The sequence below is a fragment of the Diceros bicornis genome, chromosome 26, assembly GCF_020826845.1.
Source record: "Diceros bicornis minor isolate mBicDic1 chromosome 26, mDicBic1.mat.cur, whole genome shotgun sequence".
NCBI lineage: Eukaryota > Metazoa > Chordata > Mammalia > Perissodactyla > Rhinocerotidae > Diceros > Diceros bicornis.
The window spans coordinates 3455825-3476288 of NC_080765.1; the positions used below are offsets into that span (position 1 = coordinate 3455825).

The window sequence follows — 20464 nt, forward strand, 5'->3', positions numbered from 1 at the left end:
GGAGGTGGTGGCTGTCTGGAAAGCTAATGTCAGTGCCACTTTTGGTCACATCCTCAGAAGCAGTGTTTCCAGAACAAATGAGGGGACAGACTTGTGGGCTTCTGTCTGAATCAGGCCCCCATCTGGAATGTTGGCTTTGGAAAAGTTGGCCGGATCAAAGTGGGAACTGAAAACTGCGTCTGTGGAGGGAATGGACTGGAGCCTGGAGGAGGCACCATTCTCCCATCTCTGCAGGGCTGTCCCTGGAGAGACCAGGAGGCGGGAGCATGTGCCGTCTGTGACCCCACAGGCCAGAGCCAGGACAATCAGGGCTTGGGGGGAAGAGGGGATTTAAACCAAGCCTGAAAAAAAAAAGAAAAAGAAAAATTTCCCCCGAGATGCATCTGGTTGCCTGGGAGTTGCAAGCAGGCGTGTGAGCAGGGACTAGATGTTCGGGCTCCGGAATTGGAACAAGGCAGAGAGGGCAGCCCTAGGCAGTTACCAAGTCCCTGGAGACGACTCCATTCCAAGCCAAGAGCCCTCAGAGGCCATCAAGTCCCGCCTGCATCCACCCACCTTGCAGACGGGGAAAGTCCAGTGTCTAGGCCCCCCTCCTGCCCTGAGCTGTGACCCCAAGGTGCGAATCTGCCGGCCGCCCCCTCCGCAGCTGAGAAGAAGCGTATTAGAGCCATGCGTGGGCCTTTAAATCTCCAGGATTAACCCGCGCAGAGAGGAGCTTAGCAGGTGACCGAGAAGTGACCATCCTGCCTGGTGTCTGTGTCTGTCCCGCAGGGCCGAGGCCAGCGGCTCCGGGGCCAGCCGCCATGTCCTCCACCGTGAACAACGGGGCGGCCAGCATGCCGTCCCCGCCCGACGCGGCCAACGGCTTCCCGCAGCCCGGCGCCTCCTCGGGGGCCTGGCCGCGGGCCGAGGAGGAGCTGCGCGCCGCCGAGCCGGGCCTGGTGAAGCGCGCGCACCGCGAGATCCTGGACCACGAGCGCAAGCGGCGCGTGGAGCTCAAGTGCATGGAGCTGCAGGAGATGATGGAGGAGCAGGGGTGAGCCGGCCGCGGGGCGGGGCGGGGCCGGGCCCGGCCGGGCGAGCGTCGGGTTCCCGGAGCCGAGTCAGGCAGCGCGCCGAGCCTGAACCAGTCCGGGTGGAACCGGGGCAAGGTCAGCCGAACCTTGTTTATTCAACCAATAAGCTGTCTTGAACGCCTGCTCTTTGTCAAACTCTGGACTGGGCTCAGATTCACAGAAACCAAGGAGACACAGTCCGTGCCTTCCAGAAACATCCAGTCCAGTGGGGGAGAGAGGCATGTCAACATCAATGGCAACTCAAGGCCTCGGTTTTTCCTTCTGTAATATGGGTGGGTCGAGCTTCCTGGACTCGGCCAAGCAGGTGTGGCAGCCAGGCAAGAAAGCACAACGGGCCGACTCCGCGTGCAGGCTCCCAGCACAGCCACCCCGCAAGCTTAGGCTCCCGCTGTCTAGTCCAGAAGCAGTCACAGAGGCACGCAGTGTGCCGGATACTGTGCTGGGCAATGCTGGGCCCCAGAGCCGGATTGGAGTCACTTCCTCAAAGACCGACCCCCACTTCCGTATTCCCTCCCCATCTCAGAAGGAAAACAAGTATGTTAACAGCCAGCTCCATCATAAGACAAATTAGAATCATGGTTGCGGGACAGGACAGGAGAGGGCCAAGTGCTTCAGGAGCTCAGAGGAGAGATTCTGAGAGAAGACATTTGAATGGGCCTTGAAGGATGAGTAGGAGTTCGTCAGGCTGAGAAGGAGGGGTTGTGCACTGACCAGTCAGTAAGGGTTTAGGGACCTCCCCTGAAAGTCCAGTGGAGACAGGACAGCTCTCACACATGGAGCTGGAGGCAAAGAAACAGAGTACAAAAACATTCCCATTTTGCAGCTCCGAGGAAAGCTGGTGGTCCCAAGGCTCCCTTTAGCGTCTGCCCGCAATACTTTGAAACCAGTGGGCTGCCTGTTGAGGGAGTCGAAGTGGGGAGCAAGGCCCACTCATCAGACTGGCACTGTCAGTGCCAGGAATGCTCAGTGCAGTGGGGCCTGGAGCCACATCAGGGCCGACAGCCTATGCACAACGGTCCTTCCAAGCCACACCTTTGTCTGTCCCTCCAGGCCTCCTGGGCTTCCCAGGAAGCAGCCAAGACATGGCTCACAGTCCCTGTGGAGCCCAGGAAGACACTGAGGCTCAGACAGAGACAGTCACGGGCCTAAGGCCATCAGGAAGGCAGGGCCAAGGCTAGGCCAGGATCCAGGGTCCCCAGTGGGCTGCCAGGCAGGGCCGCTTGTAAGAAAAAGAATGGGGCACAGGGACTTGGTGTTCACCTCCAGCTGGGGACCAGGTTGGAGGTGGGGAGGGTCCCTGTGGAAAAGGGTGGATAGATGGAAGGCTGCTGAACACAGACAGAAAGGAGGCCTCCGGCTGGCAGTGAAAACAGGTTTGATGAGCTGTGGGTGTGGGCAAAGGAAACAAGATCCCAGGGGCAGGGTTGAGCAGGGGCAGAGCGAAGTGTCCTCCTACAGAGAGAGGCCCAGACCTTAATTATACCAAATCCTGCTGAGTTGGGGGCCTCCAGGAGGGGAGGGAGTGTGGGCAGGTGGGCCTGGTTGGAGAACAGGACAGATGACTGGGACAGAAGAGGGCCAGCCCTCTGTGCTTCATTCTCAGAAACTACCCTCTTCCCCTCACAGAGCCCCACCCCCTTCCTGAGCCCATCTCCCCTCAGTAAGCCCCCTCCTCTTCACAGAACCTTCCTTCTGAAAGCCCTCCCCTTCGCAGAGTCCCATCCTTTCAGGGAACTCCCAAGGGCCCTCCTTCATGGCACCTCTCTCCCTCCCCAAGCCTCCTCCCCCTGGCTGAATCTCCTCCTCCTCCATAAGCCCCCAGCCCCTCACTGCTCATGGGAGGGTCAATATCAGATGAGGGCAGCCTCAGGCAGAGGGAGCTAGCATTTGGCCATGTCCTTGGTGTCAGTCGCCCAGCATCAAGAACCCATGCCTCTGGGAAGCACCCACTAGGTCTCAGGATGTTCACTCAGGGCCCCTTCCCCCACCCAAGCCCTGGCTGGAAGTGGTCCTTAGGCCTGAATATCCCACAAATTACCATCCCCCTCCCTTCCCCATCCCTTAGTGGCAGCCTGGTCAATGGAGGGCACAGCCACTCTGAAACCCAACAATCCAGACTTCCAGCCCTGGCCTGTGACCTTGGGCAAGCCACAGTTCCTCGCCTATAAAATAGAGAGTTGTCCTGAGTCCTGTGGACTCAGGCACATACAGGGCTCCCCCACCCCTGCCAGTGCCGAGAAAGGGCTCCACAAATACTAGGGACCCTTGCCCTCTTATAAAATCCAGTCATTAATATCCATTTCTAGAAACACTGGTTCATTCGCATTTATTTACCAGGTTCTGAGGCATTTGACAAATATTCCCACTAGTCACAGGAACACACCTTCTTTGGCCCCATTAAAAGGCAATCCCTCCCTTAATATTGATGGATGGCGGCTAATTCGCTGGTGATTGATGCTGCGTTTGGAGTCGCCTTCCCCGGGCAGCCTCTGCGTGCAGCCAGCGATCACCGCGGGGCCGGGGACAGAGCCCCCGGACGGCAGGACGTGATGCTGGACAGCTCCCGCCCCAGCTCTGGAGCAGCTGGGCTGGGAGCTCTGAGCCTCGCCTCTCCCTGTTCTGTTTCCTCATCTGTAAAATGGGAATAGGAAGGCCGCCCCGCCCCACCCCCACCCCGAGCTGCGGTGAAGATCAAATTAATGACCAGGAAGTGACTCGCTAGGAAGTGCTGCATCTGGGCGAGGACAGGCAGAAGTAAACATTTTCCACTCTGGGCACCTCTTTTAGAATGCAGCATCCCCTCACCCCAGCCCCAGAGGACGAGCTAGGAAGTTCCTAAAGCAACAATGAATTTGGCACGTCCTTCTCATAGAGTGGAGTGGGGATAAGGGAGCTAGACTGGCTGGGGGGCATCTGAGCCAGGAGGCTGGAGCACTGAGACAGGCATCACTGCCCTCTATCCTTCCCTCCCCTGTCCAAGGCCCTGACTTTTAGCCAGCCTGTCCTCCTCCCTGGCCTTCAGTTGGCAGGAAATGCCGCCTCCATCCACTACAGCCTCCCTCTCCATCTCGACCTTCGCCTCCAGGGGGGGCAGAGAGAAGAGGCCCAGGTGATTCTTGACCTGGGACCACGCTCACCTGGCAGGGGTCTGGGTGGAGAAAGGCAGGGAGCCTGGGACGACAAGACCTTCTGTCCCCACTGCTCTGGGACAAATAATGCTCCATCAGTACCAGTTATTGAGCACCTACTGTGTGCCAGGGATGCGCAACGTGCTTTATATGCATCATCTCCCCTAACCCTTATGACAACTGTGAAAGGCAGGTTAGGAGTCCATTTCACAGATGTAGAGGCTAAGGCTGAGAGAAGCGTATGGACTCGTCCAAGGTCAGAGCCAGGACGTGGGGGTGCCCGATTCATAAACAGGACTGCCGGGCTCTCCTGCCTCGCCCCTCAGTCACTGTCCCATGTGGCCTCAGCTGAGGGTTGACCTCAAGAGATACTAGGGGAGGGGAGACTTGAAGCTGGTGGTCGCACTTGAGACCGCTTTACCCAATAACCAGATGTCATCCTGGGTCCGCAGCTTCTCCCAGCAAGATGCCCTGGGGCACAGGGGGGTCCTCCCCAAGCCTCCGAGTTGGTTCACCCAGCACCCAGCCCCAGCTGCAGGTGTTGGGGTCAGTCAGCTTGCCTTAGGCTGCCGGCTCTGTGTTGAGCCCTGAGTCCCTGCACATGTCCTGCCCTGGGCACATGAAACCCTGGGCTTTGCTCCCACCTCCCAGCCTCATGTGCTCTATAATACCCCAGGCGTGGGGGCCGGGACCCCGGCCTGAAGCCCCTCCTGTCCAACTGGAGATCTGGCCCAGCCTTGCTCTTGGGCCATCTGCTCCCTGACCCCGCCAGGTCCAGGGCCCCATGCCAATGGCTCAGCCAGCCTGTGTCTCCCTCCCAGGGGTCTATGAGTCAGGGGCTGGGCAGTGTTGATGGGCCTGTGCTGTTTTGTGTGTTCTTGGGTCAATAACAAGCTGGTCTCCTGAGGAGAAGTTGAGACAGGAGCAGTTCCTCTGTGCCTCCACTGCTCAGAAAGGGGCCATCACCCCTTTTTCCTGGGCAGCAGGCCAGCCCAGCCAACTGAGGGCTCTGCACTGCCCACTGAGCAAGGCCAAGGGACCTCCAGCCAAATGCCCAGGCCTGAAGCTAAACACGGACTGAGGCGGACACTTATGAGCTGAGACCCAGAGCTTGGTGACGCTGGGCTAGGGGTGTCAGCACAGCATGGCCTGAGCCATACGCACACCCACCCTTGCAGTGAGGGTGGGGGGTTGGAAGCTATGGTCCCCTCCCCCTGCCAGGCAGGACTCAATCCTACCTATGGTGGGCCACACGGTGCCTGAAGCTGCAAGGGGACAGACCCTAGCTGGGGGTCAGGGGACACTTGGTTAAGAAGCAGGGAGTGCTCCTCATCTAACCCCCTGACATATTCAATCAGTCCCACTCTCTAGCTCTGACTTCACTGACTTCTGCATGAACCCCTGCAGTGGCCCAATGCCAGCCTCCCTGCCTCCAGGTCACTCTCCTCCAGCCACATGGCCACCAGAGCCATCTTTCCAGAATGAAAATCCAACCTTCAAACTCTTCAATGCCTCTCCAGCCCCAGTCACTCATTTGTCAAAAAATTTTGGATGCCACATGTGGCAGGCAAGGTGCCAGGTGCTGGGGACACAATGGCCATCCAGACAGACAAGGTCTCTGCCCTCAGGGAACTCCCAGGCCAGGGCAGGATACAGAGGAGTCAACAGATAATGACTAGTGCATGAACCACCTGCCAGGATCCAGGAGGGACAGGTTGCTATGGAAACACAAATGTTGGCACCTCACCTGGTCGGGGTATCCGTCCTGCTGTAAACATGCCATGAGTCACATCTTTGTGCTCAGCCGTGATTATTTCAACCGAGTAAACCTGGAAGTTAATTTACGAGTCAAAGGATGTGTTCATTTTTTAAGGCTTTTGAAGAGAATTGCCAAATCGCTCTCCAAAGAGGCTGAGTCAATCTGCAAGTGCTCATTGAAGGAGGAGAGGAAAGGAGGGAGGAGAGAAGGAGGGAGACAAGAGATGGGGTCCCTAAGAGGGAACAATGTACCATTTTCATGGACAAGCTGAGGGGGGAGGGCTGGGCTGCTGTGTGGACAGAGAGTGGATGGTGAGCAGATGACAGAGACAAGACAGGACCCCCGTTCCTATTTTGCCACATGTTTTCTGTAGAGGACAATCAGCTTCAGCCCAGTAAGGAGACACTGAGGGGTCTAGGATCCTAAGATTCATACAGCAACAGACACTGGAACCCTGCTGCTTGCCAGGCACAAGCAAGGGGCTGGGTGAGCGCAGACCTCCCCTCACCCCTGCCCCCGGGTGGCAGCATGGACACAGGCCGGAGGGGGAAATGCCAGAGGAGCTGGCAGGCCTGGGCAACAGCTGTCACAGTGGTGCAGTGGGAGAGAATGACGACTGACCCCAGGATGTGGGAGCAAGGACGAGGAGTAGATAATTCTGGACTTTGGTCCCCAGCCTGAGACTAGGCTCAGGGAGGGAAGGAGAGGGGAGGAGAGAAGTCAGGAGCTTCCATTCCAGGCCCAGGCTTCCTCCATCACCCAGCCCAAGCCGGGAAGCAATGGATCTAGCACTGGGATCCCGGGCAAGCCACTTGGCAGCCTTGATCTGGCAGAGGTGGGGATGCTCTGAGGACCTCCCAAGTCTATTGAGGATCAGATGTGCTTGAGGCCAGGAAAGCAGAAAAGGCCACGTGTGTGTCAAGGCCAAGATTCTCACTTCTCCCCTAAAATGTGTCCAGAGAATGACTGCAGCCTGGATGTGGGAGGGAGGCTGGCCCTGAGGGTGGAGGAGGGCCAGGAGGAAGGACACAGCCTCACCTGGTCAGTCTCCCCACCTCTGGGAACAACTCTTCCTAAAAAGAAGAAATGTATTTGTTTGTTTGTAAAGTTTGTTAGTTGGCTGGTTTGGTGCAAAATGGGTAGGCCTTGACCTCCCCCAGCCTTGCTTGGTGGTGTGATCGTGGACAGGTCATTGCAAGCTGGAAAGTGCACTTGGGAGGGGGGCAGGCGGAGAGGGAACCACAGCCAAGAGAGCAGCCCTCACCTTCCCTGTGTCCCCACAGGTACTCAGAGGAGGAGACCCGGCAGAAGGTCAGGACTTTCCGGCAGATGCTGATGGAGAAAGAGGGAATGCTCAGCAGGGAGGACCGGCCTGGGGGCCACACGTGAGTGCTGTGGGGGCAGGGGAGGAAGAGGGCGCAGACTCAGGCAGCAGCTGGGTGCCAGAGGGGCCTTTCCAAGTGCTCCCTCTGGGGGGCTGGTAGGGCGCAAGGAAGAAGAGGTGGAGGAGAGGGCATGGACGCATGGACCTTGTCCATGGAAGCTCTGGCCTGGCTCAGGCACAAGGCAGGGGCCACTGGGCACCTGGGCATCACCGAAGGACGCCCCCCCCACTGCCACCCCAGGTTCTATCTATGGTCCAACAGGAGGGGAGGCAGCCCAGATCTCAGCCCAGGGAGTCCTGGGCTGCAAATGAGGAAACTGCAGAAATGTTCTGACCCCAATGTTGTCACTGGTTGACAGTGTGACCCCAGGCTAATCCTTCTGCCCCAACCATTACCACCTGTAAAATGGGCTCCAGAGTAAGCAGGTACTTTGGAAAGCAAGAACCAACACACCAAATGTCATTGCTAACGTGGCCAAAGGCATGTCAGGCAAAGAGAGCAGGCCTCTGTGAGGGTCCCATCTCAGACCCTGTCCTAGGACAAGAGGAGCACGGTGGGCGGTGGGCCCCCTGGGTGGGCTTTAGATCAAACAGAGAAGTTATTGGGAGATGGGCTTTGTCTCAGAGTTAGGAGAACTGGAAACCCCTGAAAACCACACACAGTGGAGCAGGCTGGGCGGAGCAGCCTATCCCTGCAAGTCCGAGCCTGGCTTGGTGGCAGGCGGTGTGCGCTCAGGGAGCACTGTTGAATCCCCTCAGATGGACCTTCCTCTTGCTAAGCCTGTTTCCCCACCCAGTTCTGGCATCCCATGCTTCTCTGGCTGGAAGTGAAACTGAGGCTGGGTGAGAGGCTAGCGTGATTGCTGCTGGTCATTTCTCCGGAGTAGGACAAGTCTGGGGAGCGGGCATCTTGGTGAGGCCCTAAATCCCTGTCACCTTTACACACACAAAAATAAAACGAAGACAGCACCTTCTGAGAGATTTCCTGTTGCCGCTCTCTTGAGGGCAAACAGCGTTGCGAGAGTAGACGGCCCTCGATGGGCAGCAGGGAAGCCCTTTCTGCCCTGCTGGGGGCTCCAAGGGTGGGGGAGTCCCACCTTACCCCACTTAAACCTCCCCTCTGGCTCTGGTTGGAGCAAAAGCAGAGTCAGGGCAGCCCCAGGCTTGTGGGGGCCTCATGGGTGACCTGGGGGAGCCAGGCTCTCTCTTCCCCCCTGGTGGGAGGAGGTGATGCCACCCCTACCTCCTTCTCTTCAGCCTTCCAGAACACATGGCATCCCTCAGCAACTCCTGTGCCTTCCCCCTTAGTGATGCCCGGCCATTCCCCCAAGACCCAGGGCAGCCCTTGTATTCCCTTCTCAAAGCTCAGACAACCAGATCTTCCTGCCGCTGCCCGCACCACCTCTAAGCCCAAGAGGTCCTGGCTCTCTGATCAAATCTCCCCAGAGCTCCTCTGGAAAATCACCCACCCTTTCCTCTTCCATCCTCTGGACTCTACCTGCCCCCTTCTCTGGGCCCTTCCAGTGAGAACCACCCCTTCTAGCTCAAGCCTGCCATTCTTCCCTCTCCCAGGTTCCTTCCTCTATCTAATTCCTGTCCTTCCTCAACTCTACCAGCCCACAATTTCCTGTCCTTTATCAACCAAATTTCTGTAGAGCGTGTGGCATGCATTGTCTCCACTTCCTTAAGCCGTGGAGATCTTACTTCCACCCCCAAGACTCCCATGACCTGCTTGGGCTGTGGCCGCCAGAGTCCTACTTAGCATGCCCCTGCCCTCTCTCTGGCACGTGCCAGACATCTGCTTTTCCTCCTGGCTTCCAAGATGCACTTTGCTGTGAGTTTCTTCCTGCCCCTCTCACGGCTTCTGCTGTCTCCCTCGCTCCTGCCCACTTCCCAGATGTGGGTTCCTCCAAGGTTCTCATGTCCTCAGGTCTCTTCCCCACGTCTGCCTTTCTTCTCCCTGTGGGATCTCATCCATTCCGCTGCTGGAACTCTCTCCTGTTAGTGAATGATTCCCAGGTCTTCTCTGGGAGTCCTGAACTTTTCTTTCCTTGAGTGAATGAATGATGCATTTAAGAACCGAGGCACACTGGGAAATAGGCTATGGAGAGGTTGCAGTGTCCATCATCAGAAGAAATGTCCTTGGGGCCGGCCCAGTGGCGCAAGCGGTTAAGTGCGCATGCTCTGCTGCGGCGGCCCGGGGTTCGCCGGTTCGGATCCCGGGCGCGCACCAACGCACCGCTTGTCAAGCCATGCTGTGGCAGCGTCCCATATAAAGTGGAGGAAGATGGGCATGGATGTTAGCCCAGGGCCAGTCTTCCTCAGCAAAAAAAGAGGAGGATTGGCAGATGTTAGCTCAGGGCCGATCTTCCTCACAAAAAAAAGAAGAAGAAGAAGAAATGTCCTTGAGGGTTTGTGCTGCATATTATCCTGTGCTAGTGCTTTGAGCAGGGAGGAGGAGAGGAAGACATGCCCCCTGTTCTCTGGGTGGAAACACAAACCTCCAACCTGAAACCAGGAATTACTGGCAGCTCCTGACAAGAAAGAACAATGTGGCCACTTGAACCGATTATCCTTCAGGCCCTGTGCATGTTCAGTGGGGGCAGAGAGAGCGAGGCTAGGGTGGTCACTCTGGAAGGGCTCCTTGGAAGAGGCAGTGTCTGGAAGACTCAATGGTCAGGGAGGACTCCTGCTGTGGAGGCAGGGGAGAATACAGACTTGGCAGGGTCCTGAGATCCCACTAGAATGTTAGCGCCTTTAAGACAAGATCTTTATCACTTTTGTTTACTGCCATATTCCTGGTGCCTAGAACAGTGCAGCTTGCCCAGTTTTCCCTGAAGTCTCAGTTTCCGCCTTTACACAGGGAAGGGGTTGGACTGGAGGCTTCTTCTAGCTCAGGTAGCCTAAAATGGTGTGAAATTCCACTCTGAACAGTGAGTGCTGCAAGTTTAGGAGACCCACTGCGGCCTGGATTATTCCCAGGCTAGGAGGAGCTGTTTATGGTGCTGAACCCAAGGCCCGAGGCAGAGAGGTGACTGAGGGCTGGTCGTGTGCCTTCCTGTGGACCTGGCATCTGACTGGGTCTTCACTTCTTAGCTCAGAGTGTGGCATGGTGGGGGAGGGTGCAGGCTCTGGCATCAGCCATCCCACCTATCCAAACCTTTAAGTTCAATGTTAACCCCCTGGGCTCTGGATCCCAACTCCACCACACCCCAGATGTGTGACTTCGGCAGGTCCTTGACTTCTCTGGGCCTCCGCTCCTTTATTTATAAAGTGGAGATTTAAGTACCTATCTCATAGGATTATTGAGGAAATTAAATGTGGCAGTGAATGTAAGTGTGAGGAATAGTGGCAGGCATAGCAGACATACATCACTCCTGGATGATCACCACCACTACCTTAGTCAGCTTGGGCTGCTATAACAAAGTACCACAGGCTGGGTGACTTACCAACAACAGAAACCTATTTCTCACTGTTCTGAAGGCTGGAAATCCAAGATCATGATGCCCGCATAGTCGGGTTCTGGTGAGAGCCCTCTTCCGGGTTGCAGACGGCTACCTTCTTACAACCTCACATGATGGAAAGCTAGCTAGCTCTCATGTCTCTTGTTTTAAGGCCACTACTCCCATTCATGAGGGCTCCACCACATGACCTAATTACCTCCCAAAGGCCCCACCTCCAAAGGCATCACACTGGGATCAGAGGTTTTTGTTTTTGTTTTTTCTGAGGAAGATCAGCCCTGAGCTAACATCCATGCCACTCCTCCTCTTTTTGCTGAGGAAGACTGGCCTTGAGCTAATATCCATGCCTATCTTCCTCCACTTTATGTGGGATGCCGCCACAGCATGGCCTGACAAGCGGTGCGTCAGTGCGCACCCAGGATCTGAACCTGGGACGCCAGCAGCAGAGCACGTGCACTTAACCGCTACGCCACGGAGCCGGCCCCCGGGATCAGAGTTTTAACGTATGAATTGGTGGGGGGACACAAACATTCAGTCCATAACGACCATCATCCTCTTGATCACTCACCTGGCAACGGCCAGTACTGAATTGACCTTCACTTATTCCCCTCTGCCTGGCTGTCTCCACCCTCTCTGCCAACGGTGGGATTCTCTCGGGAGTCTCTGAAGCCCTCTGACCACTCAGCAGTCCCTGTGCTCATGCCTCTGGCTTCCTGACCCTGATACCCCACCCCGCACTCACAGACTGGCATTTTGAGACACAGAGAAATTCAATGCCCTCTTAGAATGAGATGACAAAGCCAGAGCCAGCTGAAGGGCCTCCACACTGGGAGGAGGGCGTGGGGGAATGTCTGATTTTAACCTTCCGTGGACTGTAAGAGCCCATGACACCTCCCACTCAGGAAAGAGTCTCAACAGAAGCAGGGTCACTTCCAGGGCTTTTTGTCCCCAGGGATCATCTTTCCTTTAGTTAATCAACTGGTTTGAGTGACAGTCTCCCCTCCAGTCTGCCCTCCGTACCGGTTACCAGGACGTCACAATGCTGCAGTATCTGGACGTGATCCCATAGATGGTAGGAGACAGTGGAAGATGTTCAAGAGGTGTGATGTGGTCAGACAGGTGAAGGGGACTTTCCCATTTGGAAGATGGATCTGCCGAGTGAAACTGCAGGGAGAACAGTGGGGCAGCTGCTACTCTGACCTGGCGGAGAGGTGATGGAGAGCAGGAGTGAGGTCCCAGAGATATTGAGAGAGGACTCACTTTTGTCCTTGGAAATTGATTGACGTGGAGAGTTCTGTTTTGCCCCAGAAACCTTCTGGGGTTCTGCACCATCCATGCAATCAAGCCTGGATTCCCTGGCCTACGTTCCAGGCTCTCTAGACCCAGTCTGGTCTCTCACTCCCAGCATCACGCAGCCGCCAGCCCAACCTGCTGGCAGTTCCCAGCTATGCCCTTCATGTCGTCACTTCCGTGCCTTTGCTCAGACTAGGCCTCAGCCTGAAACACCCTAGCCCCTTCTGTGCAGATCCAAATACACCCCATCATCCAAGGCTGCCTCTAAACACCACTCTACCATATTCCTAGGCCAAAAGTAAAAGCTTCTCTTCTTTGGAATACATACAATGTTTTCTTTACTTGTGGCTGCTGTCCATTCTTTTTTTTTTTTTCCACTTTCATAGACGACCTTTAAGAATAATTGTTTTCATAGTTATATAATATAACACAATGTTTGGGAGAGAGGGCTTACGGAAAACAATATTCATAAGCTACTTCCTAACATAGTTAGCAAATTCCAGTCTTTTTTTCCTTCTATGCATCTAATTTGATCCATAGTGTGACCTCTCTGTGCCTTATTATTTTATCTATAAGATAGGACTATTAATGATGGTACCCATATCAGAGCTTGTTCTGAACATTAAATAATTAAATGAGATAAATACACATAAAGTGCTGAGAAAGTGCCTGGCACCTGCGTTAGCAATTATTATCATACTCACCGTGTCATATTTTTGCCCTGCACTTCGAGGAGCTGGAGGAGAGGCCCCAGACCTGACTCATCCCTGTTCCTGCCACCTCCACCCCCCCAGGCCCCTGGCAGGTCTGGCTGAGTGCAGACCTTTGCCTGGCATCCTCCCCCTCCTCTGTCTGGACTCATTCATCTGTCAATTGGCCATTATGCTCCCAGCTAATGGGAAACAGAACCAGTTAATTAGTGAAACTGCGGGCATGAGGAAGAGCATGTGATGGGCAGTCTTTACCCACGGCAGCCAGTCCAACTTGTGTCCCACACGGCGCCATGTTCCACCTTGATACGTTCTTGGTCCCTCTGCAGTGGACTCTGTTTGGGCCTCCCTTGGTCAGCTCTGTGAGGCTTAGTTTGTTCTGTCACATGGGAGTTGTGCCTCCCCTGCCTATTCCACAGATGTGATGAGGAGTAAACTAGACCCCAGACATGAACTCAAGAGCAGGAGACATTAAACAGACCTCGACCTCAGTGCACACACCCGCACCGTGTCTATAAAATAGGGAGGGGGCGGCTGACCTAACTAGAGCAGGGAAGTCCAGCTGGCAAATTCAAGGGCTGGCCTGTTTGCACAGGAATTCTCAATGCCAATTGCACTGGTGAATTTACATTCTTTACTCAAAGATCCCAAAACCATAAAGGATGTTCCTTTCCCTCTCTGGGCCTCAGTTTGGTCATCTGTAAAAGGCGGGGGGAGGTAGAGAGGTACAATTTCTCTAAGTCAGGAAGTGGCTCTGAATGGGATTCGTGAACTATGGAGAGCTATTTAGACATTAGAGGATGTGTTAGTGGAATTATCAGCCAGGAAAGGCAGGATAGGAGAACCCAGGGTTCTGGTCCTGGGAGATCCTGCAAAGCAGATGTAGTGGGACCAGCTTACACAAAGCCAGCAAAAGAGGCCTCAGCCTAGGCCCATTTATACCCCTGGAACTCCCAGGGCAAGTCTTACCAGAAGGTTCTGAGACCTTGTGTCTCTCCCTGAGCCTGATATTCATGCCCTATACCTGTGTTTCAATGCACCCAGCAGACAAGATCCCAAGTAAACCTCCCAGAAGGGACTGGAGAGTGAGAAAGGCCAGATGATAAGATCGCAGGGAGGGAGGATGGGGTGGAGGGGGGAGCTCTGTCCCTGGGACAGAGGGAGAAAGGAAAGATGTCCCTAGGGGCACAGCTGCAGAATAAAAAGGGTGCAGAAAGGGGAAGGAGATGCGTAGTGAGGGCCTGGACCCAGTGGCTAACCCAGCTCGGATGTTGGGAGGCAAGAGAGGATGCTTGCAGAAGGCAGTGCCCAAACTAAGCTATTTCATTTTGTAAATAACCGTCGTCTTTTTCGTGTCAGGATAAATGGAAGCTCCCTCTGCCCACTGACTCACCCACATAATGTTGGAGGTGCCCTTGCCTTTTGCTAAAGACTATATTTTATGTGTCAGGCATGTGTGTGTCTGAGGGCTGTGTAGGGGGTGCCAGGCCCGGGGAGGATGGTGGGCTGGGCAGGCCGAGGAGATGGAGATTTCAGAGACAGGAAGTAGGAGGCCACTGGCTTCAGGAAGAGGAGCATGGGAAGAGCAGAGAGGCTTGAATGAAGGGACGTGGCAGTGATTGGCTCTGGGGGGCCAGGGAGAATGACATGAGCCTCGCCTCCATCACCCCAGAAAAACTTCCCATGCTACCTGTGTGACTTCCAGGCCGCCAGGGCCAGGTTGGAGTTTGGGAATTGAATGGCGTTCTTGAGACTGGCCTCAAGGCTAGCCAACCCTGTCAGATTCGGGTTACATTCTCTTTTTTTTAAATACAAAATCAGTCTTCAAAGAGCCGATTAGCGGGTCTCTGCTGGAGATTTATCCCTGACAATTGTCACCTTGTAGCTGTGGTCTGCCTTCCTTGCTCTGTCTCCCTTTCATGTGTCACAATCGCTCTTCTCTGGGGAAGAGGAGGTGTTGGTGAGTGTCTGACAGCAGTCCCTCCGTCTAACAATGGCGACCACGTGTGGGACAACAGTCGCGGGCCAGGCATCCTGTCAGGAGCTTCGTAGACAGAATCTTCCTTAATCCTCTCCTCAAAGCTAGGATAGTCTTTTCCCCCGTGGATAGATGAGGACCTCAAGGCTCAGGGATCTTGGTCACGCCTGCATTCAGATCTGTCTGTGTGACTCCAAAGCTCATGTCATGTCCTTACTGCTCTGTCACCCAAGCCCTGGCCTCCCAGGCTCTGGGCAGGGAAAGAAGGAGCCAGGTGAAGGCCACCCAGGAACGAGGGCAGTTCTGCTGAAACCAGGGCTGAGGCCCCACCTGGGAGGCGCACTGTCTGAGCAGATGGAATGAAAAATGGAGGAGGAGGCCCCACCCTGGAGCCACTACCCTGGAGCTGGGCCTTTTCAGGGCCACTTCTGGGCTTGTTCAAGAAAAAAAGAAGTTGCACAGCACCCGTTACCTCAGCGAATCCTCCCCACAGCCCTGTAACAGAGTGACCACTCTCATCTTGGAGAAGAGGCCGCGGGTCACACAGTGACTCAGGGACAGTGCACGATGAAGGCACACCAGCAGCTTCAAAGCTCATGCTCTTCTTGCCTGAAGCCCAGCTGCCTTTAGGAAAAAAGCATCGCTCTGCAAAGTGCCTGCAGGGAGCAAACATCTGTGGCAGAGATGGCTGGGGGCTCCTGAGCCAGGAGCAGGGACAGGATGTGGCAGTCCCTGCTGAGCCACGGGGAGAGCTCTGCAAGGTGGATGGGGCGCAGCGGAAGCAGGCAGAGGGCTGAGGCCCGCCAGGCCACCACTGGGCAGTGATTGATGACAGCCAGGCTGCACGACAGGAGCAGCTCTGGAGGCTGCAGGGAGGAGAGGAGGAAGGCTATGAATGTTTCAGAGATGCCTGGGGAGGGAGGCACTCGGGCAGGGGGAGGAGGCTCAGGGACTAGGACAGCCGGGTTAGGGAAAGACAGATATCAGAGAAGGGGCTCAGCGAGGGCGCAGGGGGGCTCAGCGAGGGGAAGGGGCTCAGGAATAGGGCAGTGGGGTTACCGGGGACCGGATCGATGAAAGGGGCTCGACAAAGGGGAAGGGGGCTCAGTGAGGGAGAGTGGGGTGCAATGAATGAGACGGAGGGACAAAGAATCAGTGCCAGGAGTGGACTCGGTGAGGGGAGGGGCCTCACTAAGGAGGAAGGGGCTCCCTAGGAGGGTGAGAACTAAGAAGCGGTGAGGGCTAAGTGAGGAGGGAGGGCCTGGTGCTTTTTTCTCTTTTGCAAAATCTGGCACCGTTGAGGCTGGGGGGGCCTGGAAGGGAGACTCCCCATTGGGTTCCCCAAATCCCCACCTGACGCTGTAGGGGTCGCAGCGCAGACCCCGCCGCCACCAGCCCCTTCTCGCCCGGGCGTCGGGACGCCGCGCTGAGACTGGGCCGGCGGGGAGGCTGGGCCGGCGGGGGGGCGGGTGCTGAGCGGCCCTGTCGCCGGCAGCGTGGCGGAGACCCCGCGGCTGACCGAGGGCGCCGAGCCAGGCCTGGAGTACGCGCCCTTGGACGAGGACGACGGCCCGGTGGACTGCGACTGCCCGGCCGCCTGCTACCGTGGGCACCGGGGGTACAGGTCAGCGCCGCCCCGGGCCGGGCAGGGATAGGGAACAGGAGCGGGCCTGCCCCTCCCCCTCACCTCCGCTTGCCCCCCCCACCCCCGCCCCGCTTGTCACTCAGGCCCAAGCACTGGTCCAGCAGCTCGGCGTCGCCCCCTCCCAAGAAGAAGAAGAAAAAGAAAGGCGGCCACCGGAGAAGCCGGTGAGGGCCTCCCACGGGGCGGGAGGCCGGCGGGAGGGGCGCAGTGGGGCCCCCAGGTGCCCACCCCTCTGCTGGCACGGGGCCAACGCTGTATTTATGAGCTCCGCCCCTCGCTGAGCCCTGTCTGCCCTTATTGAAGCCCTCCCCCTCACTGTGCTGCCCCCCACGAAGTGCTCACCAACAACCCTCCCCCTCACGCAACCCCCCCCACTGAGCCCCTCCCCTTCGTCAAGCCCCCTCTCCATCTTGAGGCCCCCTATCGGCTCTCACCGGCCTCGGAGCTGGACACACTGATGCGGCCCCTGTGTTACCGTCCACCTGCTGGGAGTCCCCCTGCACCCTCCCCCAGCTGTCCTGCACCCACCAGCTCAAGTGTGAGGGCCTGGGGAGAAGGGATGTGGCTGGGTCTCAGCTGTGGTTCCCCATCTCCATGTCCCCCTTCCTCTTCCCTGAATGAGACCCTGGGGAACACCCCGGGCCCCAGCTAACTCAGTCCAACTGTCTGTCTGTCCTTTCTCCCCTGGCCCTCAGCAAAAAGAGGAGACTAGACTCGGAGTGCAGGTCAGTGATGAAGGCGGGCAGGGACCTGGCTGGGTCGGAGGGGCATGTCTGTCGGTGGGAGAGACTCCAAGGCCATCCCCCAGAGGCAGGAGGCCTGCCCCCCTGCACCCTGGACACTACCAACGTGCCAGCTTTTCACCACAGAGGCCAGAAATCTCACCATTGGAGCCTCTAACCTTTGGGTTTGAAATAGTCCTTGCTTAGATGCCAAGGGGGCTGGTTCCCTCTGTACAATAAGCATTTGGCTTCATGGCCTGGAATCCCCTTTCCAGCTTTGATGCCCCAGGCACACAGACTTCCCCAGCCATTTCCGGCTGCCCCTCCCTCTCCAGGGCCCCAGTTCACCTGAGCCCCTACTCTGTGTCTGCAGCTGTGGGAGCACCTCACCTCTGCGCAAGAAGAAGAAGAGCGTGAAGAAGCACCGCAGAGACAGGTACCTCCCCCCCCCGCGGCCTCCTCTCACTTCTGTGGGGCCCTGGACCAGGGCTGTGCAGATTGGTGTCCCCTGGCCACCCCAGGAGGCCTCAAGAGAACCGTTTTATTGCCCTACAGGTCTGATTCTGGGTCCCGGAGGAAGAGACGGCACAGGTGAGCGGTGCCCTGTGCAGGGAGGTGTGGACAGAGGCTAGCGCCCCCTGCAGGGACCAAGGCCCAAAGGAAGCCATGCTGGGAGGGGGTTTGCAAGGGTCCCAGCCTGCTTCATCCTCCCACTCCAGGGACTCCTTCCCAGAGCCACGCAGGGCACAGAGGATGCGGGGAGGAGGATGAGAGCCAATTATTTGCAACTCTTGTCTGCCTCATGAGTCAGCCTTGCTGTGAGGGCCCCAAGAATTTCCAGACAACATGGTAGTTCCAAGGGGTGAGTCTGTGGAAGTGCCAGTTGGGAAGACAGAAGCATCAGGACCCTGAATTTGGAGGGAAAGGGCATGCCAGGCAGAAGGAAGGCCCAGTAGGTAGGAGACAGGGTGGGCAGGCTGTGGCTAGAGGTGGGGTTCCTGGGGGGCAGGTGTCAGCCCCCAACAAGACCGACTTCCAGGCTACGGAGCTGGCCTCTACCCACGTAGGGCCAGGAGCCAGCATGGGGTTCTGAGCAGGACAGTGACTTGTTCAGGACAGACTGAGGGAGGGGAGAGGAGGAGGTGAAAGGCAGGAGCCCAGAGGCAGGGGTGGGGAAAGTAGAAAACTCAGCATAGAGGGAAGGAAGATGTGGGACAGTTGCATGCCCACTGTTGGCATAGGAGCCAGACCCCTCCCGGCAGCCCTGAGGAGGGGCAGAGTCCCAGCCCCATTCCTGCAGTAGGAATTTGCCCATGGTCACTTGCCAGGTAGGGAAGGAGGAGTCTAAATAAACCCCGAATCCTGGCCTTCCAATTTCCCCAATTTCCCATCTCACCCCACCCAGTTCTCATGGGCCAGTGTGAGCCCCTACTGCCCCCAAGTGGTCACCATCAGCTTGCACAGATCCTCTGGCCAACTCCCCTCAGTCCTATGAAGGACCTAGAGGTGAGCTAGGGCCAGATCAGCTCCAGGTGGGGAGACTGAGGCCCAAAGCAAGCAGAATGGGTTCTAGGACCCAAACCTTTGGCCTCCCAGGCCTGCCCGCGACCCACTCTGCTCCTGTGAGAAACACACTCCTGTGTTTCTTAGCATCAGCTCATATTTGGTCAGAAGGAGGCATCTGTTCAGGACTGGAGGACAGAGCTGGAATCTAGTGGCGTCAGGAAAGGCGGGGCTGAGAGACTTGCGGGGCCCAGGGGTCAGGTGAGACCTTCGAGGCCTAATCAGAAGCTTCTTAATTCTTCTGTCAAAGGCAGAAGGAGCTGGGCTGTGGGCCCAGCCCAGAGAGCTGGATGGGATGGATAAGAAGCTTCAGCAGCCCTGGATAAGATCCAGAGGAGTAACCCAAAGCAGGGAGACTGTGCCCAAGGGAAACCATTTCTTTCCTAAACCCCTGGTGAGCTGGCCCAGGGTGGGCCACAGTCTCAGAGGACAGAGAGGCAGGAGGCCTGAGCTCTGCCTGAGAGAGCCCCATCTGAGGGGACCTGGGGCACAGAGGACACAAACAAGGTGTGAAGGGGCCACCCCCACCACGGTGACTCATCAGAGGGGCCTGTCCCGAGACCAATGCCAGAAGAAAAAGCAAGTTATCCTTCCTTCTGTGGTGGTGTCCACATTACCTTTGGCTCCCCCAGAGGGAGCAGCAGTTGGGGGTCTGGGCAGGAGGTGATCATGGGCCAGGACGTACAGGAGAAGGAAGGAACAGACCTGACCGAGTGAAAGGGACCAAGGCAGTGGGGCGGGATGGGCAAGTCCACTCCAGCCAGGGAGGCTCAGGTCCCAGAGAGGAAGGAATCTCAGGTCCACACGAGGGCACAGCCCCGCTCCAGGGCTCAGAGGCCCCACCTGCCCCTGCCTGACTCAGGCCATGCTGTCACATGCTGTCACTGTAGCCTCTGCTTTCTGCAGATCTCGAAGCCCCAAGAGCAAAAGAAAAGAGAAGAACAAAGAGAGGAAGAGGTGAGCACCCTTCCCCACTCTCCAGCCCCTCCCTTCTCCCCCACACAGCAAGCCTGGCCTTCTAGAATCCCAGAATCAGGCCCTTGGAGATAGCTCATTTTGTCACTCCTGCCCAGATGGAAAAATTCAGACCCAAAGAGGAAGCCAAGGGCCACCGTGAGTCGGGGGCAGAGCTGGAACTGGAACCAGGTCTCTTGCCTCCCAGCCCGGGGGCCTTTCAAGCTCAGTCCTTGTGACTCCCTCGCTTCCCTCCCCCACGCCAGTCACAAGAGCACCAGCAGAGGGGCAGGGAGGTCTTGGGGGGCTGGGGCTGTCTAGAGAAAAGGGTGCTTTTTCCTAATTCCAACAAATGACCCACGTGGACCAGCTGGGCTATTTTTGTAGGAGACTATGGAGGGAGGGGTCAGTCAGCAGTGATTTCCATCAGGCCTTCACAGGGATCCTCCATGGGGAGGTTGGCAGAACTCAGGCACAGGCTGATTTCTCTCCCAGGCCACACGCGGAGTCGCCAGGCCGCAGGTCTCATCGCCACAGTAGCGGCAGCTCCCAGTGTCCCTCAGTCTCCTCCCACTACAGTGGTTCCAGATCACCCAGCAGGTAGGTCCTGGGTCCCCGGGGAATGCTCAAGGTGTGGCTGAGCTTGGCTCTCTGCTGGGAGGAGGGGACTTGCAGATTAAACACCCCCAAGGGCTGGAGAGGGAGGGGTGCTGGTGGAGGCAGGGGTGCTGGTGCCCACCTGACACTGGGTGAGGAAGAGCTGCCGCCCCGCCCTAAGGCGCCCCAGACCC

General features: G+C 56.9%; 1 protein-coding gene across 1 annotated transcript in view; it reads left to right on the forward strand.

Moving 5' to 3' along the window:
• The first annotated feature begins 803 nt into the window (after positions 1 to 803).
• Positions 804 to 20464, forward strand: part of SRRM3 (serine/arginine repetitive matrix 3) — a 34890-nt gene continuing 15229 nt past the window's right edge. Inside the window, exons 1-9 of the mRNA XM_058569028.1 lie at positions 804 to 1036; positions 7247 to 7348; positions 16285 to 16413; positions 16518 to 16598; positions 17130 to 17159; positions 17530 to 17592; positions 17712 to 17747; positions 19626 to 19676; positions 20169 to 20273. Of these exons, the coding sequence (XP_058425011.1) occupies positions 804 to 1036; positions 7247 to 7348; positions 16285 to 16413; positions 16518 to 16598; positions 17130 to 17159; positions 17530 to 17592; positions 17712 to 17747; positions 19626 to 19676; positions 20169 to 20273 (830 nt within the window). The remainder of the gene's footprint in view (positions 1037 to 7246; positions 7349 to 16284; positions 16414 to 16517; positions 16599 to 17129; positions 17160 to 17529; positions 17593 to 17711; positions 17748 to 19625; positions 19677 to 20168; positions 20274 to 20464) is intronic.